Source organism: Falco punctatus (genome assembly GCF_963210335.1).
Source record: "Falco punctatus genome assembly, chromosome: 4".
NCBI classification, from domain to species: Eukaryota; Metazoa; Chordata; class Aves; order Falconiformes; family Falconidae; genus Falco; species Falco punctatus.
The window spans coordinates 99,476,758-99,494,449 of NC_137583.1; the positions used below are offsets into that span (position 1 = coordinate 99,476,758).

At 38.5% G+C, this 17,692-nt stretch overlaps 2 protein-coding genes across 2 annotated transcripts in view; one reads left to right on the plus strand and one right to left on the minus strand.

Annotated features, from left to right (window-relative positions):
* The window catches only part of CPNE4 (copine 4), a 317,905-nt gene that overhangs the window by 10,258 nt on the left and 289,955 nt on the right, over positions 1–17,692 (plus strand). The window lies entirely within an intron of this gene.
* Positions 1–17,692, minus strand: part of LOC308062166 (prostatic acid phosphatase-like) — a 44,326-nt gene that overhangs the window by 10,133 nt on the left and 16,501 nt on the right. Inside the window, exon 1 of the mRNA XM_080383223.1 lies at positions 1–17,692. This exon is cut by the window's right edge and continues 16,501 nt beyond it. Coding sequence (XP_080239349.1) covers positions 1–123 — 123 coding nt within the window. The 5' untranslated portion in view covers positions 124–17,692.

The window sequence follows — 17,692 nt, forward strand, 5'->3', positions numbered from 1 at the left end:
ACTCACATTATCATGTGACAGTGGCACTGTGTGAACTGGAATTGGCTGCCAAAGAATTCTGGGGTTCCAAATCTCACCCTGTGTTGGTGGGTACAGCCCAGCAAGACTTGCCTGAGCACTCATAAGTGTGTGATCACAGTCAGTGCTTTGAACATAAATCTGAAGCAAGAAAAAAAAAAAATTGAAAGGTCATTTCTCTTCTTAGGTTTTGGGTTTCTTTTTTTCTGTTGGTAGGAAAGAAGGCGACCAGTACTGTGCTGGGGAAGCTTTCATTAAAATGGAGTGGGGTGAAGAAGGGCTGTGAGAAAGAAGGAGGAGGGAGAAAGAGTGAAGCTGGAATAGGGCCTTGGAATAAAATGTTGTTGGACAAGTGAGCTGCAGCATGATAGCATTTAACTTAGAAATCCTAGTGGAAAGCATAAGAATGACTCCATTTGACCACTAGGCTTTGGGACATTGCGTATGCACTGAACAGTTGCACTCTAAATGAAAACAACTAAGCTGTATCTGCACTCCATGTGGAAGTGTAGCACTGGAGTTATCCAACATAGATACTCTGCCATACAACAGTGAGGCATCTGAACGTGATACACAGCCTAAAAAGTCTTTCAACTGGTTTTCAGTTAGCCATCTGCCTGAATAAAAGTTGACCCAGTTTCAGGGATACTTTGAAATTACATTGAATTCAGTGGGTATTAAATTTTCTCCAACCTCACCAGGTTTGGACTCTCATGCATTCAGGAAGTCTCATTAACATCCGTGAAAAAAAAATCTTCCCTCCCAGATCCAGTACTTGCCTCACACTGCTTGTATACAACACTCAGGAAATAAGAGTATCTCCTCCGCATGTACTGTCCAAGCTCATACTGTTGCTGTATGCCAAGCTGTAGAAGTAACAGAATAGTGTAAGAGGCTCAAGAAGTGTGCTATGCATCCATTTCTGCAACCAAAAAACGAGACAGTATTTCATATTATTTTGATAAATACCTTTTTCCTTTATAAAATGGAGGAAAGGAGACGGGGAAAAAAGCAGTAAAGTTGCTGCATTTACAGTAATGGATAATGTTAGAGATCTCTTCCTGACGGATGCCATTTTACATTGTGCTTTACAGAAAGCTATGTATATGTTTATCCAAGCCAGTAAGACTGGCTGAGGGGCAGGGTGACTTACAGCAGGCATAGAGATGTCCCGACACCATCTGTCTAGTTTCTGCTCTTTGGATGGCTCACAGCTGATTAACTGGGAATTCAGAGTAACCACCTGTCCCTGAAGACACATCCAGGGTATGAATCCCATAGAGTATCACCAGTGATTCTGTATGGAGGCTACAGTTTTGGCCTGAATCTTGAATCAAAGATTTCAAGTAAAAGTCCTCTAACGCTTCAGGTATTTTGCTGCAATGATTAATTATTATCAACAGTCTAAAACATTTGATTCTTGGTTCTTGTCTATGTTCCCAGTTTTCAGTCAGTGGATCTTGTTACATTTTTGAATGACACATTCTTTACCATCACAGATCTTATTCCCAGTAAGATAATAATCAGTAAGATGGAATCAAGTCACTTAATCTCTGTGCTAAACTAAGTAGATGACAATTCTCTACTCTCACAGAAAAATGTTTTCCAGCCTCAGCATTTTAGTAGCTCTAACTGAACATTTTCCAGTTTACCAACATAATTTGGTAAACACGTGACATGAGAATCACATGCAATGTCCCTGTAATGGTCTCAATACTGTTATCTTTTTACTTGTACCTGGTGTTATGTGGCATAAATAGAAATATATTCAACTTTGCTCAAGTAATCACTACTCTGCACTGGAGTCACAGGTACAGTGATTACTCATTGCTTGCTAAAGTTCTTTTGTAAGTCATAGGATAATTCAGGTTGAAAGGGAGCTCAGGAAGTCTCCAGTCCAACCTCCTGTTCACAGCAGAGTCAGCTATGAGGTCAGACCAAGTTAGTCAGGGCATTATCCAGAGTGCCAGATTGGCCCACAGTGTGTGTGTGTGTGTGTGTGATCACCTCTTTCTGTTGCTGGAATTGTGCATCCAGTTTCCTAGGGTATATTTGACTTAGGCTTCTGCCCCAACTTGCCTAACGTGTGTTGTTAAATCCTGACACCCTGGTCCTGAAGCCTTCCATGCCCTGGAACAAGCTGGCTTGTAGTGCTGAACTCACAGAGTGTCTATGTGGAATGACTGAGTCACAGCCGAGTTAAGGCATAGGAAGCTGGTCTGTTACTCCTGTTTCTTCAAGGGAGATGACATGAGAGGAAACAGGCCTGACTTTTGCATTGGAGATCAGTTTGGCCTCCTAAGAATGTGGAGGAAGAGAAACCCCTCAGGCCGTTTGTTCTATTCTGATTTTGGTGAAGACCTGGCAAGTGGCTACTTCCCCTAGGAGAGAAAAACATGTGCATTGTGCTGGACCCACTGGACATAAGGTGTGTAAGTGAACTCACTTCAGCAGCCTAACAGAGACACACACCTCACAGCCTGCCTACATATGCACAATAGCCATTCATCTGGAAGATCAGATTTCTGGCACATCTAAACTACTTCAGTGAGGCTGCCTGGTTCCCAGGATCCTGGGCAAATAACCAGTGGATTTTTCTATCCAAAAAACGTATCTTGGGGAAAAAGGAATGAAGAACAGACACAGTGGGTACTGCTGGTGGGAGTGGAGCAGAAGAAGGGTTAAAGCCACTAGTGTCCACATACTCCATTACAGTCTGATGATACAAGAGTTCACCCTTGGCTCCATTCACAAGAGGTGGCAGCTAATAAAATTACAGTTAATGCAGAGGCACAGTTTCTGCAGTTGGACTCTGCAGTTGCCTTAGCTGCTGCTAGTTACTGCCATCAGCTGATACGTGTGTGCAAGCTCAGCTCTGCTGTATTCCACCAATACCTGCACTAAAATAGCTGAGCTTTAAATCAACTTTCCCTGGTACAGCTTGAGAGAAATTTCTGCTAGTACTGATTTTAGTAGTTCATGAGCTAGGAGGCACTCCTACTCAGCAGAGATTGAGGCTGGTCTGTGAACACTTCCACCGCCTTATGCCACTGATGATTAAAGCATCATGTTTGGTCTCAGGTGGACTGTGATGGTCACTAGTGCTTGGCTCCTCCCAAAACACCCACATCTGCAAACAACTCAACATATGCTGCTACTGGGCCAGAACAGGCTGACTCTGTCGTTTAAAATCGGTGACTGCTCGTAGCTGTAGCTTCCTAGTAAGCTCTTTGGCTGTCCTTTTGGAGAGCTATATATAGCACCTTAATATGGGCTTCCCCCAAGTGAAAACAAAGTTCCAAACCCCAAATATCAACAGGCTACATTTCAATATTTCAGTATATTGGGCCAGGTAAGAAAACAGACCTTGGTAAGCTGTCCGTATCCCTGCTGCCTTGCAACTTCTCTGTGGTTGTCAGTTGGAAAAAACTCTTGTGGAGTGTGGTCACCATGACGAAATACCTGATAAAATAGATGGAATTCCCTTTGCAGTAGTAGGATTTTTGTGATAGATGTAATTAGTGCAGTCACAAGGAATATGCAAAGACAGTGAGTACTGTATCTGACAGATGCTGAATATACTCATGCTGCTTTTCTTGGGTCTAGAGAACTACAACACCTGTTTGATTTATTTAGACAAGTGTAACTTGTCTTTTTTTCCTGGCATTTGAAAAGTAATGAGTTTAAATAAATTTTGGTAAGTCATAAAAACTATAAAATATCTTAATATAATTTAAAGAGGGTTTATATATTTCAGGAGCTATAGATCACAACAATGAATAAACAGAAAACAAACAGAAGCATGTAAGTAATTTTCCAGAAATATTATAATGTTAATATTTTGGTAGGACTGAGGGGGAATTCAGAAGGAAAAAACCCCAAACTACTGCTCTAAGATACTGTTTCTGTGGCTGACTGCTTTGAAGCCTTCTTTCTTGGAAGAAATTAAAAAGCCTTAAAAAGCCACCTGTTGACAGTTTCATCACACAAGATGATAGAAGTGTCATCCAATATCTAAATACAGACTAAACTGTTAGTTTGAAAACATTGAACCTGTTCTGCAATTTCAGTTCACATAGAAGGTATATCTATAAAGATGCATCTAGATTTTTTATTTCTACAATGAATTATTTCCTTGTCCAGCATAATTTCTGTATATATATATTAATCTATGTGTCACATAATTTTAAAAATTAACCACCAGATTTTTTTTTATTTTTTAATCCAAGTAGAGAGAAATAAAATTGAAAACTGCAGCAAAAATAGTATATAAGTGATTTACAAGCACATACAGTGTTCAGAACAAGATTCAGGCTTCCTGCAAACAAACAGTACATCATAATCATTGCAAGTAGCTATAGTTTCACAACATTGGTTCAGTGTTGCTTATTCAGTGCCATAGTACAATAGTTTGGATTTCATATAGTGAAATTTGTTTTGCATGTTAATCCATTGCAACCACTGGAAAAGTGGGAACTCTTCCATGGTAAAGAGGGTTTTTGCACTAGTTGTGAAATCCTCTTCTACAATTTAAAGAAGAATTCTACATGATTCCTCTCTTAGTGCTATAAAAAAGGCATTCTTTGTCAATCCAGAAAGTTAAGTTCATCTAGGACTGCACAAAGGAGACAAAATTATACAATCTTATTTAAAATTGAGGATTTTGTTGTACAATGCAACAGTGAACTTTGAATATGCAGGAAACAAATATTCAAAAAGTGCCCCCTGCCCCCCTATCCTAGAGTACAAGAGCCGTAAGTGACAAGTTTTGAAGAAATTCCATTTGCCTATGAACTATCTACTTACTATGGACACAAACTTCAGTTTTCTTTTAGCTGTCGTTTGGTGAAGAAAGATGCAGAAAAGGCAGAACATGAAACACAGACTCCAGATTCCACACACCAGCTGCCTTGCTCTCATCCTGAGGGTAGCTTACAGCTATTTTGCACACCAAGGTCCCTGGCTGATGTGGTGGTACAGTAGATATGTGGTTAAGAGGGGAGGAGTCAGTTGGGCTCAGTGAAGTCCAAAAGCGGGCTGTGAGCTTGCATCCTCCTCCCTTTTTTCCCTTCTAAGGTTAGTGCTTTTCAGGAGATTTGTGAAATGAAAAGTGTATTTTGCATTTGCACTCCATTTCTGTGTCCCATGTATAACATGAAGTGGCATCTCTGAGCACTCTAATTCCTGTCCGGGCACTTGCAAGGCAGGTGAACATAAAGAACTAGAAGATGCCTTCTGTTATTTAAGCTAGGATATAGTATGGGTCAATCAGCCTTCTCAAAAGTGAAAATGCTGCAGATATGCTGTCTCTTGCTGTATGCAGAAGAGCTAGCAAACCATCCTCATACCTACTGCTCACACAGGCTTCTCTGAACACTTTGTACTAGAAAGCTAGAAGGACCAGTGCTAACATTTGTTCTTTTATAAAAGATCTCTGGATTTTCCCCTGGATTTGGCAGTGGTCTGTAGAAGGAATAGACAGCAGAAGGTTTTGTTGCACACGAGCAGGGATAAGACCAAATTCACTGAAAAAAAAAAAAAAGTTACATGGATGAACTTTTAATCTCTACAGTAGTTTGACTGTATCTCTAGTGGCAAAATGTGTGCCACTGTTTCCTAGAACTATTCCACAGAATTTAATACAGTTAGGTAAATTCATTATTTTCAAGTCTTTCTTGCTGCAAACACTCACATTGTTACAGCATGCATAATTCAAACATTGTTTCTGTCATTTCCCCAGTATATTTTAAATAAAGAAAAAATGTAGTTTGGATACAGTGTTGCGAAAGACAGGATTGATCTTACAAGCTTATTGGTCTATGTTCAGTCACATTCATGTGTTAATGGAAGCCCTGATAATATGTAAAAAATTGAGGGTGATTTCTGAATGATCAAAAGCTCTCTGTATGTAAGAATGTAAAAGAAATTAGTGGAAACAAAAGTATTGCTACCTAAACAGGTTATATACTCTCAGCCCAGTTTAAGGCACAAAAAGCGAAACTTCCCTTCATAATTATTAGGTACAGCCTTGTCTAAAGGCATCAGTTCTCTTTCCTAAAGTAACAATGCCGTACCTTTCACGTCTGTCAAAGCTGAAGAGATTCCTCTGTGAAACTTCCAGAGGTCAGACTTTCTTGGTGCAAGATGGCTCATCTGTTGTTTCTGCTTTTGTGCCTGACAAGTCTAACACACTCATGCAGAAATAGAAAAATATGGGGAACCGTCCGCATTTATTGAGAAAGATTTATTTATTTTTTTTAGATAAGGAACCGAGGGGAGATGTGGGTCAACTAATTAAAGCTGCTTACACCCTGTACATTTTCTTGCCTCCACTGGCTGTCATACTTCAAAAAGCTCTTTGAAGAGACTATGTATTTTGCTGTTTCTAGAGGACATGACATCAGATGCCACTCCTAAAATACACTGCTCTGCAAGGCAAGGTTTTTAATTAGACCAGTTGGTATCACTAAGGAAAAGCAGGCAAGTTCTCAGGATGGCAAGGCTCCATTCAGGTTCTTCAGATACTCTGGCAGGGACAGCAGATATACAACAGGAGCAGAAAGGTTTAACTTTATTCTTTTCAAGCACCCATTGTGTCATACTTTATGTGAGATTTCTTTGACAAGCAAGGTGAAATTACTCTTTCTTTGGAGATGGCAAAATATTAGTGTAACAACTGATACTTGCTTCCTTCAATCTGAGCTTGGTGTTGCTAATTCTGTGGGAAGACACATAAAGGGCTGGAGTTATTTTAAAGTACACCATATTGGTTAACTCTGTTCCTGCTGAAGGTCATAGAGGGAGAATGAAACAGTGTGCTGTGCAGTGTACCAGTGTTCCTGAGTGAAACTCTAGGGAGCGGGAAATGGAGCATTCTTGGCAGCTAACTCTAACCTGCAGAAATCCCTTGTTGCAGGTGGTGAAAGGTGTGAAAACTGTAGCTGCTTTCAAAGTCAAGGTAACTGATACTTTAATATGCCTGCAGCCGGTGTTAAAACAACAGCTGAAGGTAGAAGAGGAGGAGATAATGATAAACACAGTAAGTGAACCTCCCTCACTGCCTTGGAAGTACAAATGAAAATATCTGAGGTGTAGATTGTATGCCTTTATTTTACCAATAAACTTGATGAAATATTTGAGGCATCGTGATGAACATAACATTATATAAGCAAGTAAAAGTACAGCTTTGTGTTGTGTCCTGTATTGCGATGTCTGAAGAGTCAGTGTGTTAAGAAATGATGCTGGATCTCTGACATTATTTAGGGAATTTAAGTTTTCATTAACAGTCCTTCAGAGCTTTAAAGTAGGTTCACAGTTTAAGTGCTGTTGTTGTATTTAAAAGCTTAGTAATCCAAAGGACAAAATTTGGCCCTCTCTCCCCAAACTGCAATGTGAAGAATCTTCTCCAAGCTGTGATGCTTACCCTCTCCTCCAGTTTTTAAGTGTAGGGTAAAATCTGCTTGGTTTTTAAACACAGTGTAGGATTGGACTTAAATTTGAGATGCTACGTCTTCATCTGAAGTGGAGGAGGATCAGAATCAGTTGAAGATACACTGATAAGCATATTAGGAGAAGACTTCAGTGTAGAATTAGTGGGGAGAGAAGGCAGGTGTAGGAGGATTTCAACCTTCCCACCCTGCCTCCCCTCATTCCCCCTTTCCTGAAATGCCCCCTAGTGGGGCATAGTGAGGATATAATTCATTCAGCTGCGATAAACTAACAGCCAGAACAAAAAAATTCCAACTCCATGCCACTTGCTTAGTATCTAAATAGATAGGTATCAGCTGCCTCTATTTAGCTAATGCTTAACAGACTTCTTTGGTCTTTAATGTTACGAAAAAAACCAAAGGCATGTCATGTCACCATGCCTGTGTCCAAGGGACACATTACCCCCACCGCAAAAAGCATTCTCCCCCAGTTAGATACACACTTTCTCTTAATGATTTCAGTGGCTGGCATGCAATGTTCTTTCAGCCCGTTTTAAGATTTAGAGGCATGTTCAGCTGTTCTGAGGAGCTGGGTCAAGGCTTGTCAGGAGTATAAGCAAAATGGAGCATTTGAGCATTTGCACTCTGCAAATAAGAGTAATCTGCAATGGTAAGAGGCACCCTAAAAAGCAGTGTGTGATGTTCTCGCTGCTGCTGGCAGGAGGCAGAGCTCCATATTCTCCAAACCTTCCTTAAATGGCAGCAGAAAACAGAGACAGCAGTTGGTCTTGGGACTTGTAAGGTGTGGGGCTTTGGCTGGTCTTAGGCCATTCAGCATTATAAGCAATTGCCTTCTCTTTGGGTTCAAAGCTGCGCTCTTGATGTCAATCTGAGATAAAATACTTGTAGCCAGGTTCTTCTCCATTACACTGATGCAAATATAGAGTAACTGTGCAGAAGCTGATGAACTTACTCCAGATATATTTCCCTTGAGGTTTACACAGCTGTTCTTCTAGTGATGCTCTTCTCAGCACATTCTGATCTTCTGCATTTTGTGGCTGTGTTTGGGACATACACATCTGCTGCTTCAGATCCTCATTTGGTATGAGTTGGATTAGCTCTTTGTCTTTCATGGAGTTGCAGTGGCTTACAGGTACTTCAAAATACAGGAAAAGGAGGATGTTAAAATCAATTTATTCCACCTGTTCTGATAAAAAAGCATTATTAAAAACCTGGGTCCCAGTGTTGGTGCAAAAAGAGATCAAATTCCAGATCCAACCTTTGTCTGGAGTTTTGTGTGACTTTAAAGCTTCCTCCTTTCAAATGTTTTTTCTCTCCATGTGATTGACCTTTGCTGTCATAAAATATACCACTCCAGAGAAGCAAGACTGACATGGAGGAATTGCAGATTAAGGTGCATCTTGATATTTGTGTCTTAACAGATGATTACTGTAATATCAGGACAAAGGGATTTAGCTGGCATTATTCCACACAGTGGTGGTACTTATATTTCGTCTTAGGCCATCAGCGAGTCACAAACCTGAATGTTGTGCAGTGTAAAAGCTCTTTATTCTATTTCCCAAATTCTGTGAATGAATTCAAGCAACCTTGCTTGGGTGTGATGGATGGCTGTATCACATAACCAGACTGCCACTGCAGGAGAGAGGTAAGTCTTGTAGCAAATTGCTAGGAGACAGAGACCTTTAGACCACTAACACTATCTAGTCATTTAGACTTACTAATGAGTTGCATGGGACTGACAGGATCCTGTTGTTTTGGCAATGGGAGGTGAGATGTTTCTTGTACTGATTTTCTTCAAGCCAGCCATCATCGTAGCTGTCTAGCTTGGGCATAAACCAGAAGTGTTTCATCCAGGTGCTGACATTAAGTCCAAACAACAACCTCCCTGTGTGTAATCAAGCATCAAGCTATTGTCCTTGTACACCTTAGAATACCTGAGGGGTTTGGGTTGCTGCTTTCTTTAAATTTTAGTAATTATATTTAACTTTGAGGTAGGCTACAATAACTATGATTAAAGCAATCGTTCTGCTCAGCTGGAATGATTTCTGATCATGCCCTAGCACAATGCTCTAAGATTTGGAAGGCAAATATGTTGGAGGGAAGAAATGTTCTTTCAGTAACTTTTTTATTTCTTTTGGAATAAACCAAAAAGTCCTTTGTAAAAACCCAATCTGAGGTCAAATATAAGAGCAATTTCTCATAAATATTGGATCTTGCTGGTAATGTGTCAACTACCCATGTAGTTTAGGTTTTGGTACTTAAATCCTGAATTAAGAATGAAGAATTACTGAATTAGTAAATTAGCTGTTTGCTTCAAAACTGTTATCCCCCCTCCTTCTCTTCCTACACTGTTTTCATACTTCAGTCTCTTTGGATTCTTGGACTTTGTGGTTATTTTTGCTCTTGTTTCATTTTAATCAGTGAAGCATTTTATGCTAGGTCATAGGCATACTTTCATAGCATATTTTGAATCTTTTTTGATCAAGTGTTTTCCTGAGAGGCTAGTGATTGATTTAAATATCACCACAAACATTTTCTGAATGAAACCGTCAGAGCTGTTACAATGGAAAACTGTGGGTTTATGTCGCTGGACTGTGTCTATGAATGCTAAATAGGCTGCATGTTGGTATTACTTCCAAGTAACTTGGCGTTTCCAATGTGACTTTTATCAGTGAAATTTTCATTAACTGTCAATGTGGTTGTTAGAAGCAAACTGCGTATTTTTGCTAGGTCACATATCCAGTTTCTCTCATGTTAAATTGAACTGAAATAAATATTACATATCAGGGTAATAGAAACTCAAGATGTTTACAGACTTTCACTTAATTTAAGAAGTGACATTGAGCTTGTTCTGTCAGGTATTTTGATCTGCCTCTACAAAGTACTTAAAAAAGATGTCCCATCTTCTTGCCTACTATAATTGTGCATTGTCCATGTTTTCCTTCACAGGCACATCCATAAAATCACAAAAGATGTAAAAGTTCCTTTTGCAGAAATATGAGACACATTATTCAGAGGGCAATAGCTAAAATGATCAACAGAAAGAATAGTACTGGCAGTTAACCTGTTGTGTTGTTTTGGGATCTGTTACTTACTGAATCGGTGGGAGCAAGAGTAAGTTGCATGTGGGAGTGGTAATAGCTTCAAGGACTCATTTTCATCAAAAAAGAAGCACCGGTAGAAGGAAGACATGCTCAAAGTCACACAGGGAATTGGCCAAGGCCTTTCTGAGATGCTGCCACTGCTGAGACAGATCAATGTTACCTTCAAATACTAATCATTCTTGGAAACAACCAAGCAACCCATTAATTAGCAGCTTAGTAGGTAATTATAACGTGAGTTTAGTTTTACAAAGTGTGGGTTTATAGATTTGATTTATGTTAGGCTTTCCAAGGAATTTGGGAAAGCGCTACACTAAGTATAGGTAAGCCATCCAAAGTGCCTTGGATAACTGTAGTACAATCCATGCTATTTGACCTGCATAACTGACTTGGACTTCAGTAGAGGCCACATGCTTAGGCATGAGCACAAAACGGCTAACCAAGATTAATGCTTTAGGTAACTCAAAGGAATCCTGAGCTGAATAGGTACACGATCACGTTCATGTTCTGATTTACATCAGTGGATGAAAGGTATTGGCACACAAAATAAGCTTTCTTTTGATTTACAGTTCACCAAGCATGATACAATTGGTCAACACTCATCATGTGATTCTTCACTTTTTACACTCACACTGTGTAGTGAATGATTTATAACATACTTCCAGTTAAACTGTGAATCTCTTCTGTTTGGTCAGCTCTAGATTAGAGTACCGTCTAAACTTAATTTAAAGCAAACAATAAGAAAAATGCAATAGCATGAAAGGAAAGTGTATTTTAGTTCAAACAAAACAAAAACTGTATGCCTAAACCTACATAAGAACTAAGAAATAGTATAACGATTGGAAAAATACTTACCTATGTCTAGGCATCTCAGAGAAATATTTTGTAAAGGCATATTGCCATCTAGTGTTAAACTTTCTTCTGTTTGTTGTACTTCGGGCTAGCGTAGTTGCAGTAGATTCTTGACAGACACTCCTGTGAGAATCATTGGAAATCCATATTGAGAAATGCAGAACAGCATCACTGCAACCAGACAACAAGAACATATGACCACGTTTCTAAAATTAAATAAAGATTAAGTTCAATGATATTCACTCCTATATTCAGGGTTGCTGGTAATATAAATTTACTCTCCAGAAGGAGCTTGTAAAAGTTGGCGTCCAATTCTTTCAGTATTATGACAAGTGGTGAAAAAACATGTTTGTTTTCAATGTTGTGGTTTTTATATACTTGCAGTATTGAATCTTAAATAATTTTATCTTTGTATGTTTTCATTTATGTTGTCATCTTTCAAAAGAAGTCAACACCTTTGTAGAGAGAGAGGCATCTGCATTTATTTTACAAAATGAGAGAATCTGAGTGGCCACAAAAATCAAGCTGGAATAATGCAGCTTCTTTTCCTCTCACATATTTTATTGGGTTGTTTTTTTCTCCTTTTCTATGCACCTCAGTTCTGAGTTTTACTTGAAGTAAAACAGAGGAATTATGTGGATTGTTTTGGTTGGTATTCAAAGATGACATTGCTTTCACATCTCTCTTTCCATGTTTTCTCTTAACTTTGGACTCCCCTGATTCATAGCAATGACTTCCAGATAGTGAACTGAAGGTTAGAATTTTATCAGCTGGCTGGAAACACTTCCTCTTAGAAAGGACTTTTGCCTCTGTGACATCCTGCTTTATAGTTATATAAAACTTTTCAGTACTTTAGTGATTGAAGCTGTAATTTCCTATTGTATGACTTAGATTTAAGAAAAAAAAAAAAACCCAAACTAGTTTTACCTAGAAACAGTATAATAAAAGCTCCAGCACATCCAGCAGTGCTATTTGCTCTGTTAAGACATCTTTTTCAAATGATAGAAGACAAGTTTTCAGCCATTCCAAACTAGCATATTTACACTAAACATTTGTTGAAAGTTGTTGGGTAGGGGAAGGAAAAGAAAAACGGAGAAGTTTATTCTATATTTCATCATCTATTAGCCTTGGAAAGGTAAAAACAAATTCAGAGTTTTATCTATTTCCTACCTATGTATGTATAACTTAACTATTAGACTGCTAATATGTCTGTTTTCTTTTCATCCTGAGAATGAACAATGAAGAAGCAGCAGAAGCTTTCTTAACTCTGTATTATGTGTGAACATATTAAAGTTAAAAATGTGAACATATTTAAGAATAGCAAGTATAGCTTCTGTACTTGCACCCAGCCAGCTTTGTCGGAGTCAAGTTAGCAGCATCTCCTGTGCTTGCTATTTGTAACTAAGCTACTTTAAAGTTTGGGGTCAGATAAAACTATGTTGTCAGAAAATCATGGCTGCAATGGATTTTTTTTTCTCATACAGTGCCATATTCTATTTGTTTGTCTTTAGTTTTTGAATACATGGCTCTGTTTCTTACTTGCTCTTTTTCAAACAACTAACATTTATTGATTGGGAGGTTGGTAATTTCTGGCAGATTTCATAGCACTTTCTTCGCCTCTTGTCTATAATGGCCTAACAAAGTTAATTTCAAGAAGTTTGGGGTTTCTTTTCCCCTTCATTATCACCTTGTGAAGCAAAGAATATCTAAATCTACACTCTGCTGTTTAAATTTTAGTTTCCTGGAAACAACATTTTCTGACATATTGGAAGGCTTAGTATGGCTTGATCTTTCACTAAACTGTTTACAATATTCTATTGGAAATCCATACTTTACTGAAGTCATTGTATTACAGATACCAAGTTTTGATAATGACATAGGCAGTCATAGATAATTTGGGAAAATAACAAGTAAATTCAGTTTTGGAAATCGTATGAATGATTTCCCTTTCAGAAAAAAGGAAAGGGAGAGATCCCATTAGCAGATATCATTATGCATTTCTAATTGAGTTACTATCTGTCTTTGAAACCATGAGACAGACACAATGTTCTGGGACTGACCTGTGTTTTATAATGGCTCCAGATTTATTATGTAAGTAAGTGACACTACTGTGGAGTTACACCAGCGGAACATTGCATAAGGATGATACAAGTATTGCAATGTGATATCAGTGTCTTTTGACTTGGTTGCTTTGTCCGTTGGATAACTGAATTTCCCTTCCCTTTTCTTTAAATCATGAGCAGATATTATTGCTACTTCCCTGAAGAGCCATCATTTCTGTTCCCTTGGGCTATTAAAAGAATTTTTATGTTTCTTTGTTTTCTCCTGTCTAACCTGTTGGCTATGTGCAGGAGCAAAATCACAGACTCAGTGACATATCACTAAGATCCTAGTTGAATCCACTTTACTTAAGTTTCTGCAAGCTTATATACAATGCTAATATTCATACATCACACCATAATTCTATTGGTTACATACACTGTTCACATGCCGCTATACAGATACTAATTGGTTAAAAGCATACAAGCGGTTAGTCCCATCTTTAAAATTGTTGACATTCTTGCTGTCATCGGTTCCCAGCACAGCTCCTGTTTTTCTGCCTGCTTAACTGCCAGAGATCCTGTTTTCTTTGTTCCAGGTGTCTTTCTCTCACAACCTTGCGGCCTTGCTGGGCAGATAAAGCTTTTAATCATATCAAGCTGCTAAAGCAAGAGCTACTTTTGATAGGCCAGGTGTCCCTTTTCTCCCAAATACATTGCCACAATTCCCCCTTTTTCTTCCTGGACTATCAAAAAACGCTTAATAGCCTTTTCTATTATTCCATAGATACATTTAAGAATACAAGGAATCAAAAGTATTAAAAAACAAAATAATTGCTGAAATCGTTACACCTTGTTTAACCAAATCTAATAACCATCCATTAATTCCCCAACCCTTGAGCCATTGGTCCAGACCTCCATCTGTTACAGTGAGTTTCTTCATGTTCGTTCTTGATTGTTCTAATTGTTTATGAATTGAAACTGAGTGATCAGACAGGTTCATACAACACATACCCTCAAAATCTTCACATCCGTGCCCATGTGCTAACAATAAAAATTCAACGGCTGCACAATTTTGTAAGGTAGCATGCCTTACACTATCCAAATCTACAAGAAAATTTTAATGAATTTGTAATCCTTGAAACCAAAAGGCTATACAAGAGAAATCTCTTGGAGGAATGTAAAGTCTGGCTTTCAGGTCTGACTAGGCCATTTTGTGTTTTACTGTAATCAACTTCCTCTCAAAAACCAAAGGCAGCATTATAAACTCTTAATGCAAATACGTTTTCCATCTCTGTTTTTCAAGAAAGAGGAATCCTCTTCACTATATTCTGTTCTATAGATTTTTTTTTATTAAAAAAGTGAAAAACAAAATTAAATTCTATATATGGATATAGTGAAAAGGTTAAAAGTCTTTCTATTGTTTTCAGAACTCCTGAAATTTGAATGTTCATGTTCACCACCATTTACAGGCTGAGGAAAAATGAGGCTGTTCAGACTAAAGAACGCGTCACAACAGTCTTCATATATTTAAAAGCTGCTGCTAAGAGGAAAGTAATAATCGTCCCCATACTGAGCAAGGAAAGAAACAAACATAGTCTGGAATTGCAATGAAACAGACTGGGCTTAGGCAATAACGCAAACTAAAAATAAGGAACATGAAGTATTGCCGATGAAGAGTGTGAAGTTTCCATCACTGAAGGTGTTTAAAAGTGAGTTACATGAATATCTGCTATAGGAGTATAGATATATACCGGCTGTGTGGAATTTGGAATAGGAGAGCTCACCTCTTGGTTTCCCTTCCATTCCCATTGTTCACTGATTTTATGATTTCACGACATGAATGTCCTGGGTTGTACTATTTACTAATATTTAGTTTGAGGGACCAGATATTCTTTTGGGACTGAAAATTCTAGCAATTAAAAACTTGGGTATTGGGTCTGGATAGCACAAAATAGTTATGGCCTGCTGCGCTTAGAGACAACTTTAAAGCACCGTCTCCTGGGCAATTTAATTTCTGTGCATTGCATAGTACAGCTTCTAATTAGTGAAGTTCATAAAAATGGAGTTCATTTTCACCTGTTTGATATTTAATTCCATTCTGCCATGGTACTGTTGAATAATTGAAGCTAATGAGTTGGTTGAAAGCAATGAGACCAAATTCAAAGTGTCAAGCACAGTTACTAGCCACTCCACCTGATGCACACAGATAAGAAATTACATTCTCTGCCAAAAAAAAAATCTTTTTTTGGGTTGTATTAATGAAGCACATCCTGGATGTTTCTGTAGAAACTTTGCCCTCAAGCCCCCTGTCAATTCCCTTTGTTGGGATTTTTTCAAAATCCTTTCCGTAACCAAGGCTTGTGCAGTTAAAGTGTAAAAGATGGGCAGCATGACAGGAAAACATCTAGATAGCTGAAGATCATCTGTTACATGGAATTGATGGGCATTAAATCCTATGCACAAAGGCATGATTATCTCTGTTGCTTACTAGCTGCTGATTTTGGTACTGTCAGGCTTGTAGAAGAAGAGATATTTAGCTTCCTCTAGTCAGAAAATGGCAGAAGACTGAATGAATTGTCTGTGATCTGTAGTATTCTGGAGAAATTATTTTTGTGGGTGAAGCCCTGAACTGAGTTGCAAGATACCTGGCTCCAGTCTAAGACCACATTTGATTTCCTGTGTGACTTCCTAAAAATTACAGTGCAATGCAGACATAATGAATTAGTACAGATCTAGCTATTCCATATACCAGAAACAATACAGCTGGAAAACCACTGTGCTGTTATAAATTGTCTCTGGCATCGTCAGTTGAAGCACCCTGTGATTGCAGTGCAGAGCAGTAACATGAAGCTAAGTGTAGCTGCACAAGAAGCTGAATGAATGAGCTGAGTTGGAGTGTTCTGATACTGTGACTGAAATCCCTCCAGGACCCATCCTCCCTGACTTGTTACTGCTAAAAGTTTCAGTGTGGGTATACCTTTTTCTGCCTGTGAATGTCTGTTACTACTGGTGAGATAATTCATTTAGTTAGAAAAGAAGTAGGAAATGTGCCAGCTCCATTTTCTAGTTCTTTGCCCCAATCATTATTCCTTGCATTTTAACCCAATAATAAACTTCCCTATAAGTGTTAGTTGTTTGGTTTTTTTTTTTTAAAGCTCAAAATGGAGACTTTTCTGAATAGGATTTCTACAGTACTGTTCAGGAAGCCTTTTGTCCTTCAGATGTCCAGAGCATAAGTTGATCACCAGTTCAGACCATAAAGAAATGTGTATCCATGCCATACTATTGTATGGTTAGAGGCTCTTACTTGAATTTTGTATCAATTTGTTTTTCATTTTTGACCATTTTAGTTTTCATGGCTGACTACTACCAAGTAATGCTGAATTTAATTTGTCTGATGCTGCTCTTCACTGCCAAGATTTCTACTGGGAGAATGATTTCCACTTCTGGTCATGTGGATAACACTTGTATTAGTACTACATGTAAGACGGCCCTGTTACAACAGCCATTGAATTGATTTGAATGAAACAACTTATTAAAGTCCCTACAATACTTATTCAGCAAATTAAAAATTGAGTTAGTATAAAGATCTTAAGCATTAAAAAAACCTTATTAAGAAAGGTAGGATGCTTCAACTGTATTAAAAAAAAACCAAACCAACAGCACAAAACAAGCCTAATCTCAATAAAAGCTGACCTAACTTTCTTCCCAGTTCAGGAGTCATGTGTAAATCCACAGATGTGTGGATTCATGGTCCTGAAAGTGTTCTTTGTCTCTACTGCCTTTACGCACAAACATTTCTCCACCTCCCCTAGTGACACATATTTCAAGGACAGACACTACCAGTGTGTAGGTAGTGGAGTTCAAATGCCTTTTACCACTTACACACAGAAATCAAAATCTGCCACCTATACCTCCTTATCCTTGTCTTCTTGGAAAAGGGGAAAAAACCTTTGGATTTCAAGTGCACAGACTTCAGGCTAAGGAACAGTTCAACCTTTGGCTTCTTTCCAATAGTACTGCCTGGAAAGCAACACTTAAGGGGCTTTGTTCTGTAAGAGTGGAGATGACCAAACTTCCAGTCCCTATGACCACAGACATATTTTCCTGCGACAGAGATGCATATCTCAAAGACTTGAGAGCTGTGGGAACTTTTCAAAGGGAAGAGACAACAGCTCCTCACTTAGGATCACATACTTTGATGTGGGAAGAATACACTGAACATGCAGCT